The following is an 11443-nucleotide window of genomic DNA, read 5'->3' as shown; positions in this document are numbered from 1 at the left end:
GACAAATGCTACCTCTAAAAGAGGACAAGAAAATGTCGCCGTAAATTAATTCAGTCGACTGAATGTGCATGGAGGTATTGAGAATGACGTGAGCTGCAAGCTAAATCATTTCTTTAACACAAAAGCTATAAAAGTCAGTGATTTACAGGAGACAAACTAGAGCCCGTTTGTTCTGTAATCTGTCGAGAATTGATGACGTCCTTTGAACAGGTCAGGGCGTCCTGCTTTCATTTTCCCTTTTTGTGTCGCTTTGCTGAGTGTACAGTGTAACAGACCCACCTGCCAGTAGCTGCATATGCTATATGCAATCAAAATTGTCACCAGATACCAAACACAAGCCTATAAACCCCATTTACTTCATGACTTTTGTCCTGTAACAAGTACTTTGCAGGTGAGCATTGTACACTAAGGGCCTACTTTAGCTAATAAGAGGTTGTGTTTGCAAAAAGAATGGTAAATATTGAATGAGAGGGAGTGTTGGCAGGTAACTAACTAGATACTGCAGTTAAGTACACATTTGAAGTCCTTCCTCTACATAGGAGGGACATATTGTACCTTTTTGCCTACCACATTTATTTGACAGCTTTTGTTACTAGTTTCTTTGAACATTAAGCTTTTTGCAGACACAAAATACAAAGAGCTTGTAAAATATGATGTGTTCTTATAAAGGAAACTACCCAACAGTATGTTCAAGTGCAGCTGAAACAATTAAGGGATCGACAGTAAATGAATTGGCAACTGTTAATCATTAATTGTATTAATAATCGTTTAAGTCGTTATTCATAAAAAAAGATGTCGTGTTCCAGCTTCAAAAGTGAGGATTTGCTGCTTTTGTAATTTTCAAGGATTTGTAATTATTTGTATTATAACTTTTTTGTGACGGCATTTCTCACTGTTTTTCAGATTTTTTACAAACTAAACAATCAATTAATGGAGGATAAAAACAGTCACACGGATGTTTTTTCTGTGTTGAGTACATTTATTCGGATTATACATGCTTCAGTAACATTTTCAGTGCAGGCTCTGTCCCACTGCAGTGGATTTACCTTTTCTACACATAAGCACTCTACTCTTTACCACACCAGAAGAATAAATAATGGCCAGGATTTCATGGGGGAACTCATCAGCTGGTTATGAAATCATGGATAAAGGAAATGAAAGTTGTCTCATTGACTTTCTTGATGAATCGTTCTCAACAATGAAACGAAAGCCAAATAAAGCCATAAATGGTCCACATTAAATTCAGTTTCTTTGTCAGTTTCATTTAAAAAATCAGTTTTCCTTGGTTTCGCTTACATTCACTCAGTCACTGTGCCGTTCTTTTGTACAACAGCAATTTCTGGTCTTATGTTTACCTTTCAAAAACATAAGTCTAATTAGCTTTTAAATTTGGGGGGCAAAGACAGCACGGGTATTGGATCAGTACTCATTATCCGCACATACAAGTTAAAGTATCAGAATCATATCCGTGCTGAAAGAGGTGGAGCGCTGTGTAAACAGCATGAGGCGATGCGTGGTTCCAGCTGAACAGGCTGGTGGGGGAGGTGTAATGGTTTCAGGGGCAGTCACACTGGGCCCATTGATACCTGTGGGTGCCGGGGCACACCCCTGCATTTACACCAGATTCATCTGTTCATACTTTTACCCCAAAAGGATGGATACTTTCTACGTACCTGAAGTCCAGGACAAAACCAGGTACAATAATATTCGTCACATGGTCACCACAAACTTTGACAAACTCAAACACTGCACACTTAAACTCGCATGAAACACTGTGCGGTGAGCTTTAAAGCTGGGATGTGTGTTAGTTGTTGTCAAGGCCAAAGGTGGACTAACGTTGGTTTCTATGTATCTGGTCACTGCCTTTAATTTTCTCCCGTACACAAACAATATTGTTGTTCTCACTTAGTCATCCAAGGGCACTATGTTTCTGCTATTTGTATTTTTTATAAGCTGTTGTCCTATAGACCTTTTCAGAATTGTCAACATAAACATTCTAAATGTGTTCGATTCCTGTTGCAGTGAATGTGAATGACATCAGCTGACAGGAAGTTGCAAGGTTGTTCACTAGCAATGGAATTCTGTTGAAAAGGTCTATAATAAACTTTGTACAGTTAAACATTTTAACATTGCTTCCCGATTCCTTCTTTTCTTTGTTGTTCCTCTAGTGTTTTGCGTGTCCCATCTGGCATAGTGGGACACTATAGCTGAATCCCCTCCCTGTCTCGTTGTTGTTTCCCCTGAAGACCTACTCCTCCTCTTTCTCCTCCATCTCCTCCTACTCCTCCTCCTCCTCCGCCTCCGTCCGGCCGCCCCTGTGATGCCTCCCTCGTGCTGTGGCTACCTGTCACAGTACACTCATCACCATCTGGTTGCCTTCCTCCTCACCTTTTTTAGGTAAATGTTAGATTCTAGATGACCCTGTGATATCAGTCCTCATGGCCTCAGACATACTGGAACCCCAATGAGCTCGACAAGTCACCTGTCTTTGACTTTGTACGGCTTCTGTGTTTTATTCTCTTAACTAGCCATTTATAGCCCACTGAGCCACAAGAACGAACCACAAGAAAAAAGTGGTGTTGAATAAAAGGATATCAAGTGTGCAGAAACACGCCATGAATGGGTGTGTGCTTTAAATTTAGGTAAAAGGTTTACAGGGTAAGGTTAACCCAGGTCTGACGAGGACAAGATAACATGGACAGTAAGTACTGATTTCCAATAGACAGGGTTACTACATTGATTTAAAAAGTCTTAAAGGCCCCACACTCTAAAAAGTGAGATTTCCTATGTCTTTTTTTTTATTATAAAGCAGGGTGAGGTGCAATATAAATACTGTGAAAGTATCAAAACCCTCAACCCACAGAGAAATACACACAGCCTGTATAACTGTGCCTTCAAACGAGCCGCCAGGACTTCTGTAGAGTTGTGATCATTCCCCGGGCTGAAGTGCAAATTAAAAAAAGGTTTACAGAGCTAAGATAACTAGCTTTTCTATCAAACTCCTGTAAATGGAGAATGTATATCACTGTTAAACACAGCAGGATATAAATCATATTTATGGCCACCCAGTTAGTTTCAGGCCATATGTTATTTCAGTCAGTGCTGTTCATCTTTGATTACAGTAGATGTGGTATCACATGTCAAAACACTCCTGTGCCGTCTGCAGCACACAGTGAAAACTGCTGTTCAGCAGAAATTTTGGGCTTGAGTTTGATTTTGCTCATTTCCTGTTTCTCAAATAAAGATGTTGCATTCCAGTGTTCCAGTGAACTGTTGTTACAGCTTTGGAATTTAACCTTCTGCGCCCCTTATGTGACAACTAACAAGACCTTTTAAAGGACTATTAATAGTCCAGGTAGGTAATGAAGTATATTATGGCATAATTATGTAAATGAATGCCTTAAAACAACAAAAAACATTTACATGGATGTTGAACAGAACAAGAATTATTCAATTCAATTTTATTTACAGTGCCAAATCATAACAAAAGTTATCTCAGGACACTTTACAGAGTAGGTAAAGACCACACTATGACTTATTTATGATTTACATAGACCCAACAATTCCCCGGTAGAGTACGGTGGCAACGAAAACCTTCCCTATAACAGGCAGGAACGTCAGACAGCATCCCCTCCAGCTCAAGTATGAACTAAAATGGATGGTTTAGACAAATCTCTAAATCCCCATGGCCTTAACTTGCTGAGTAAAATATTTTTTGTCCTTCCAGTTATGTGTTGCTACATGCGTCCAGGAAGACATTCAGCAATGTGAAAGTCAGCATCTCAGCACAGTGGACACCATCCGTCCAGAATGGCAGCGCACCAGCTTTCTCTCCCAGCGAGGTACCGAGCTGCATGACAGTCCATAACGTTTAACCCCTTGGTGAAGATAAACAGCATATAATTAACTGTTTCCTCTGATTGTCCCAGACATGGGAGGACAATCATCTGTTTGCAGATAAAAAGCAGGCCACTCTGTTTCTGGGAGCTCTGGACTCCATCTTCCTGTTCTCATATGCGGTGGTGAGTAGTGAATTTCTGTGTTCAACGAGTTTCTGAGATGAGCGACGTCCGCCACAGAAAACTTATTCTGTCATTTGTGTCACTTTGTGTTGTTCCTGTCCACACAGGGTCTGTATCTCAGCGGTGTGATTGGGGACAGGGTGAACCTGCGCTATGTGCTCTGCTTCGGCCTGTGTGGCTCTGCTGCAGTGGTGAGTAGACAGTATTTTGTGTTTGTCTGGCTATGTAAGCCTTGTTGTAAATGTCGCATGCCATTAATGTACAATTTCTGAATTGAATATCTAAGGGATAGTTTGGTTGTTGTTTTAACATGGGTGGTATGAGTAACTTATTCTTAGTCTTCCGACAGTAAATGGCGGTCATCACTCCCCCAGTTAAGAACTAGGCAGGAGGACGGGCACAAGCTAAACATTGGCCTGCTCAGGTGGTTGGCAGCTGCTAAACATACTTTAGCCACCTTAAACTGAAATTTTGTAATGCTCTCGTCAAAGCCACCACACTCCATTGACAAAAACGTGGTTTACCTCGCAGAACACAGGAGTTGCTGGTCTACCACTACCTCTGTCAGTTTGTTTATTTGTTTGTGTGTTAGTTTTGTTAGTTCCTAACCCTTTAAAACACAAAAGTAGCAGCAACAAACCAGTCAAGGCAGTAGTAGACTAGGAACTCCCTTGTTCTGTGAGGTCAAATTACTTGAGTCAGGTGGCTTTCATAAGGGCATAGAATTGATATTGTTCTCTTCCACGTAAACTTAAACAGGGGTGTCTGGCATGGTGAAAATAATCTAAATATAGCGTACACTTAACCTGATTTTTTTAGCTAGCTAAATACGTTCAGCAGTACATTGCTTAGCTTTCGTGCCTGTCCTCCTACTGTAGGTGATACACTGACTATGGACAAGTACCTCATACAACCCCTCTTCAAAAAAATCTATCTCACATTTGTTTCCAATATACTGTACACATATAATATTTAGTAATACAACTGTAACTGTGTATTTGCAGGAGTTTGTGTTTGGCACTCTCACCGAATGGCTCCACATCTACAACATCTATCTGTACTGTGGCCTGTGGGTGCTGAACGGCCTGCTGCAGTCAGCCGTCTGGCCCTGCGTGGTGGCCGTCATGGGCAACTGGTTCGGCAAGACGGGGTGCGTGACATTTCTCTGTTTACAAACGCTGTGTTTATCTTAACATCGCTTCGAGTATTACAACTGCAACATCTATCCCGCTTAGAAATATTGTCAAGTGGAGCTTTATGATACACACCCACGCACGGAAACGTACCCGCTCACACCCACACAATGACATCCATTCACCAGTACTGCTGCTGAAACATAGATGCCATTTAGACTCCGTTTTCCTCGGTGGCAACATAATTTGCTGACTATAAAAATAGCAATTTATTGCCCTGTCTGTGAAGTTGTGTTTTCTAGAAAGGTTTAAGTTTTAAAGTATTCTCTGTCTGAAAATGTAACAGGAGGCACTTCAAAACTGTGACTTAAAAAAAAAACGAAATCCATATTTTAAAACTTTTTTCCAATTGAACTTTTCTGATGTTGCCTTCCAGACGTGGCTTTGTGTTTGGTCTGTGGAGTGCTTGTGCCTCTGTAGGCAACATCCTGGGGGCCTTTTTGGCTTCTAGCGTGCTCAAGTATGGATATGAGGTAAGAAAAACACATTTATTGATGATCTTTACTATAATTGTCTCAGCAACTAAATGCTAAGGTGGTGTACCTTATGTTGCAGTATGCCTTCCTGGTGACCTCAGTGGTGCAGTTTGCCGGTGGAGTGGTGGTGTTCTTCGGCCTACTTACCTCCCCAAAAGAAGTCGGTAAGGACTGCAAGAAACATGTTAGAAAAAACGTGTTTTCGTGTGTGTGTGTGTGTGTGTGTGTGTGTGTGTGTGTGTGTGTGTGTGTGTGTGTGTGTGTGTGTGTGTGTGTGTGTGTGTGTGTGTGTGTGTGTGTGTGTGTGTGTGTGTGTGTGTGTGTGTGTGTGTGTGTGTGTGTGTGTGTGTGTGTGTGTGTGTGTGTGTGTGTGTGTGTGTGTGTGTGTGTGTGTGTGTGTGTGTGTGTGTGTGTGTGTGTGTGTGTACTTGTGTGTGTGAGGTTTTTCAACAGAACAACCTAACTCTATGTTCACTTTAAATTGACCTCATTCCCACGGAAGCCATTTTGAACTTAAACTCTGCCTGAAATAGTTTAATTGCATAAATTGATATCTATGCCTGAACGTGTGTTTGTGTGCGTCAGGTTTGAGCTCGGAGTCAGAGACTGGACTGAGTCCGGTGGAGACGGACACAGACAGCCACAGGCCTTTGATGAGCGACGAGGAGGATGAGTTGGAGGCGGAGGTGTACGGCAGACGATACCAGTCAGTTCAGCAGCCGGACGAACCGCTGGTTGAGACTCCTCGCGCCATTGGCTTCTGCCAGGCTTTCTGTCTGCCTGGAGTGCTACCTGTGAGTCCACGGCTCCAACAAGTCAAAACACATTCATTTACAAAGGGCTTTTAAACAAACAGAAATTAAATACATGTTGACTCTATGTCTCTTTGTACTGCAGTATTCCCTGGCTTATGCGTGTCTGAAGCTGGTCAACTACTCCTTCTTCTTCTGGCTTCCTTTCTATCTGAGCAACAACTACGGCTGGAAGGAGGCAGAGGCCGACCGCCTCTCTGTGTGGTATGATGTTGGAGGAATCCTCGGTGAGTGGCAGGCAAATTTATGCTTTTTCTTTGATCCTTTATTTAGGCTCATTGAAAAAAATGTTCAAGGGACAATGGTACAGAATATATAGATTTCTTTATATGTGAAAAATAAATTAGATTGTTTTGTGCATTTAATGTAACAAATTTGTTTGGAATGTATTATGCGTGTATTTTTTGTATTATTATAAAGCAGGTCAAGGTGCTATAAACATACTGTAAAAGTATCAAAACACAGCCTGTATTCAGAATCTGTGCCTTTAAATAAGCTGTCAGGACTTCTGTACCATTGGGATGTCACAACTATACTATATATTAGTAGAAAGTGCTGTTGTAGCCGTTCCCTGGCTGCAGTGGCGGTGCAGAGAGTAGAGAGCACAGATTTGGAAGACACGGAAACGGTGACTAATCAGAGCAGACTGGCTTTCTTTAGGAGGGGGGTTTCACACAGAGGGTAAATACAGTTATATTCAGAAAGAGCGTCTGAGGAAAAAAAAGTTTTTTTAACAATAAACCATGCAATTATGTTCTCGTAGAAACCCTACATACAATTATTAACTCGAAAATGAGCATTATATGGGACCGTTAAGTATATTGGGTTTATATATAGGTTATAGTCTCTGATCCAGGAAGGTGTCCTACTGGTCTAGCAGTCACAGAAGCTAGTATACTGTATTACAGTGTTTGCTAGCCTTATTCATAATTGTACTGGTCAACTACATTTTCAGTGTAAAATAAGACATCGCTCCTCTGTCTACTTTATACATAAACGTTCTCAGAGTTTGGATGTTAACTGTCTTTTTCTCATTGTGTCCTTTCGTTTATTTGTATCAGGAGGGACAGTTCAGGGTTTGATTTCTGACTATATGGGAAAAAGATCCCCAGTGTTGGCCATGAGCCTGGTGCTGGCGATGGGAGCCCTGGTGGGATACAGCCGTGAGTATAGAGTATTAGCAATCTGCAACAATCAAAATTTCATAATACGGTAAAACATTGATATCACTGTAGTATCAGCCATAATGTCACAGTTCTCTCTCTCTCTCTCTCTCTTTCACTCTCTCTCTCTCTCTCTCTCTCTCTCTCTCTCTCTCTCTCTCTCTCTCTCTCTCTCTCTTTCACTCTCTCTCTCTCTCTCCCTCTCTCTCTCTCTCCCTCTCCCTCTCCCTCCCTCCCTCCCTCCTTCTCCCCATCTCATCATCCTTCTCAGGCTCACCTAATGACCAGGTGATAAACGCCGCACTGTTGGCCACCACTGGCTTCTTCATCGGCGGCCCATCTAATATGATCAGCTCCGCCATTTCTGCTGACCTGGGGAGACAGGAGGCACTGAGGGGCAGTCAGGAGGCTTTGGCAACTGTAACCGGCATAGTGGACGGAACTGGAAGTATAGGAGCTGCTGGGGGACAGGTGACAAAAATAAACACTCTATTCTCTATACATAAAAACAGATAAAGACACTATTATATGACAGAGAACAGGACATAAAAGTTTGTCATGGCAGCTCAATTTGCGTCAAAACAGCCAATATACTGAAAGGAATATCGATTAGCGTGCATCATTGGCTCAGTTATGTAATCCTGTTTTTAAAACTGACATCATTGCATTATGAAGAAGTTGCATTTTCTGAATTAGGAGAACACCGCAGTGCTTTGAGTAGTTGAGACAGTAACACCGGTAATGCGAGTCCAGCTTTGCATTGGCATTTTCTTAATACACTTCATTTGACTTGATATCTCTGTCGTCCTCTAGTACCTGGTGTCCCTGATCGAGAGCAAGCTGGGGTGGACATATGTGTTCTACTTCTTCGTCGTCATGGTAAGACGTAGGGCTCGACCGTTTTGGTCCTTGTCAACTAAGATTTCTTTAGTCAGTCGGTCATTTTTTTCATGTTAAACGACGTATTTCCAAAGACGTTAGGAGCACATCTCTGGCAGATTTACAGTGGAGCTTTTGTATGATTCTTTGTGGCGAAACTCAGTTTTAAGATCTGTCAATTGAATCAACTCATCGATCGTATTAGTAGAGGTCACCCCTAGAAAATGGTTTCCTGAAATCACAATAAGCCTTTTTAACTGAAGACATTTTGACTTGTCACAGGGGAGAAAGCACAGGTGTATATAATGAGTGCTGTTAACCAACTGAGTCACTGTTAATGTCATTAGTAACACCTGTGATTTTCCTGCTACAAGTCAAAATGTCACGGAAATATCAGGTGTTTGTTTTTACAGTACACGCATTCATTAGACTTTTTAATTGCCAATTATGTAAGTATATTTATCTTTGTACATATTTATGTGGTTTTATGGGTTTAAAGTCAAATAAAATTTCCATCTGATAACATAGCTTGACTTTTTTAACGATCTTCCTTTTTATGGTCACTTGTTTGTTCACTGGTGGAAATATCAGTGTGTTCTTACCCACAGCATGTAATTGTTTAACATTACATTAACAAAACCCTTGTATAACTTTGTTTCTTGTCGGGTTTTTTATGCCACAGACAGCGGGCAGCATTGTGTTCATCACTCCTTTGCTCATCAAAGAGGTGCTTGCCATGTGGAGAGACAGACGAGCGCTGCGTCGCCAGCTGTGAATGCACCAACATCTGCCAGCCATAACATTCCTACTCTTGTCAGTGACAGCACAGAAGCGCTGCGCACAAACATCTCCTATTTTAGGGGAATTTTCGGGAGTCGGAAAGATTTGCGGAGTGCCGTTACTCACAGCCACGATGGTGAAGGTGATCCGGAGTTAGAGAGCTACCAGTTTAACTCCCACAATGGTCAGTGTTTGTCTATGAACACCCATGTGAGCCAAGACTCTTTGAGCACAACGCTGAAGTCTTATCAACTCACTTAAGGCCTAAAAATGTAATTGCAACCTTCTTTTGATGTGAATACGAGGAAGTGCCTGATTTTGAAAGAGGCTTTTAAATGGACCTAGCTGTCCAGTCTGTAAATAAAGGCCTTGCAGAGCTATCACAGAATGTACTAGTGTATATATTTCAGGATTTAAGTGGGCATTTTTAAAATGTAGATGGGCTTGAATGAGGATTGACCTTTTTTTAAATCAGGAGTTCTTAACTTAAAGACCAGGCCCTCAAGAAACAATTTGGGTTTCAGGATTTCCTAAAGAATGTGAATAATAATTGTAATGTAGAAATGTATTGTCAGCTCTTGTAGATATGTATGATATTTTAGTTGTTTTTGGTCAAAATAATGATTATTGCACTGTAGTACAAGTATAGTAGAAAAAATCGCTCCGATCTTAGCTGGGATTTGGGAAACTGTCACCGCGCAGCCACTTGATTGATTTCTTGTGTACAGTTTTGTGTAATCAGGGTTAGAGACTATTCTATATACGGGGACTGGTTCCCCTGATTCTGTATACGTCCGTCACTCATTGATATGTGCTTATTCCTTTTTCCACGTTTGAGGGTCTTAAGTTACAAGCTATCGCTGTGAACACCCCTCACATAAACACACACACTCACACACACACACTCACTCACTGACAGAAACACAATTAGGAAAATCCATTGTCTTACACGTTTAGTTTACAGTTTAGCATGCGTAATGCACATTAAAGTGCTGCTTTCTGCTTGCTGACATTGCAGAAGAGACGGGTTTTGTCGCCGAGGCTGCACATTTGCACGTTTGTTTGGCGAATTTGACTGCAGATCTGTGTCTAATCAGATTTGTGATTATGTTTTGAAGGCCAGTGAAGGTGAAACACACATGATCAGGGTGGGGAAATTATCACACACCACCAGCCATATGCTAGATAATGTTTGGGTGGGTTGTCACTTATATATAAGACAGTTATGGCTAACCAGCCCTAAAAAAAAAGTATAATTTGTGATTTTTTTTTAAATTTTATTTATTTTTCCCAGCTACTGTGGCCAATAGACACAGCAGGTAGTTTGCACTGTTGCATGTAGATCATTTAAAGTGCTTTTAACATCCGGGTGTGACATCAGTGCCTCTTTGCATCATCATCTCTGGTGTGAGACGTGTTCCTTATGCTCAACCAAGAGCACAGGAGCTGAAAATGAGTGTCTCAACTTGACAAGTGTAATAGAATGTAAATTGAAATGTATGTGTAACACTATCTGTGGTGTATTTTTGTTTTATTTTTTATTTATGTGCACTTTTTAAGTTTCAACTGATGTAAATGCACATTTTCATTTTAAATAAATACAAATTACTTTTTTGTAACTGTGAGTTATCTACCGAAGGGGTCGGCCAGGGAGTCCTGTAAAGTTTTCAGATTCATTCATACAATTTATCACAATATTACTGTTATTTACAGAAGTCTCCATAGTAAAGAATAATAACTGTATATGTAATATTAAGAAGTCAAATGATATTTATATATTTTTTAAACATACTTTTTTTTCCCATGGAATTCCATTGCTAGGCAACAGACTGTCTCCTTAACTTTCACTGCAACAGGAAATAAACTGGGACACATTTGGAATCAACTGTGAAATGGTCTTTAGTTATTCATAGTCATTTTTTTATCTAACCAATCTATTACTCTTAAAATTTGCAAGTGTAAAAAAATTGTGAAAAGTGCAAATTTGTTCCAAGATTATGTCAAAAAAATTCAATCCCAAACGTTATTTACAGAATATTTCAGATAAGATATTGAGATCCATTTTTTAAGTGATCTTCTCACTTGTTTCCTTTCTGAATTTATATTCTTGCTTCTAAA

General features: G+C 40.6%; 1 protein-coding gene across 1 annotated transcript; it reads left to right on the top strand.

Moving 5' to 3' along the window:
* The first annotated feature begins 2219 nt into the window (after positions 1-2219).
* Positions 2220-11116, top strand: slc37a3 (solute carrier family 37 member 3). The gene is made up of 13 exons (XM_083935639.1): positions 2220-2397; positions 3728-3842; positions 3930-4022; positions 4130-4213; positions 5027-5172; positions 5592-5688; positions 5771-5855; positions 6277-6485; positions 6589-6730; positions 7565-7666; positions 7938-8137; positions 8480-8545; positions 9228-11116. Exons 1-13 carry the CDS (start codon positions 2321-2323, stop codon positions 9318-9320), a joined length of 1509 nt encoding a protein of 502 aa, XP_083791765.1. The 5' UTR covers positions 2220-2320; the 3' UTR covers positions 9321-11116.
* Positions 11117-11443: the final 327 nt, after the last annotated feature.

The sequence above is a fragment of the Echiichthys vipera genome (genome assembly GCF_963691815.1).
Source record: "Echiichthys vipera genome assembly, chromosome: 20".
In the NCBI taxonomy this organism is placed as follows: domain Eukaryota; kingdom Metazoa; phylum Chordata; class Actinopteri; order Perciformes; family Trachinidae; genus Echiichthys; species Echiichthys vipera.
The sequence above is the reverse complement of the archived record's forward strand: the minus strand, read 5'-3'. Positions and strand labels throughout refer to the sequence as shown.

Coding starts and splice junctions, on each gene's coding strand:
- slc37a3 (XM_083935639.1), top strand. CDS start 2,321: ATGCCTCCCTCGTGCTGTGGCTACCTGTCACAGTACACTCATCACCAT. Junction 4,023..4,129: donor TCCTGTTCTCATATGCGGTG/GTGAGTAGTGAA, acceptor CTGTCCACACAG/GGTCTGTATCTCAGCGGTGT. Junction 6,731..7,564: donor TGATGTTGGAGGAATCCTCG/GTGAGTGGCAGG, acceptor TATTTGTATCAG/GAGGGACAGTTCAGGGTTTG.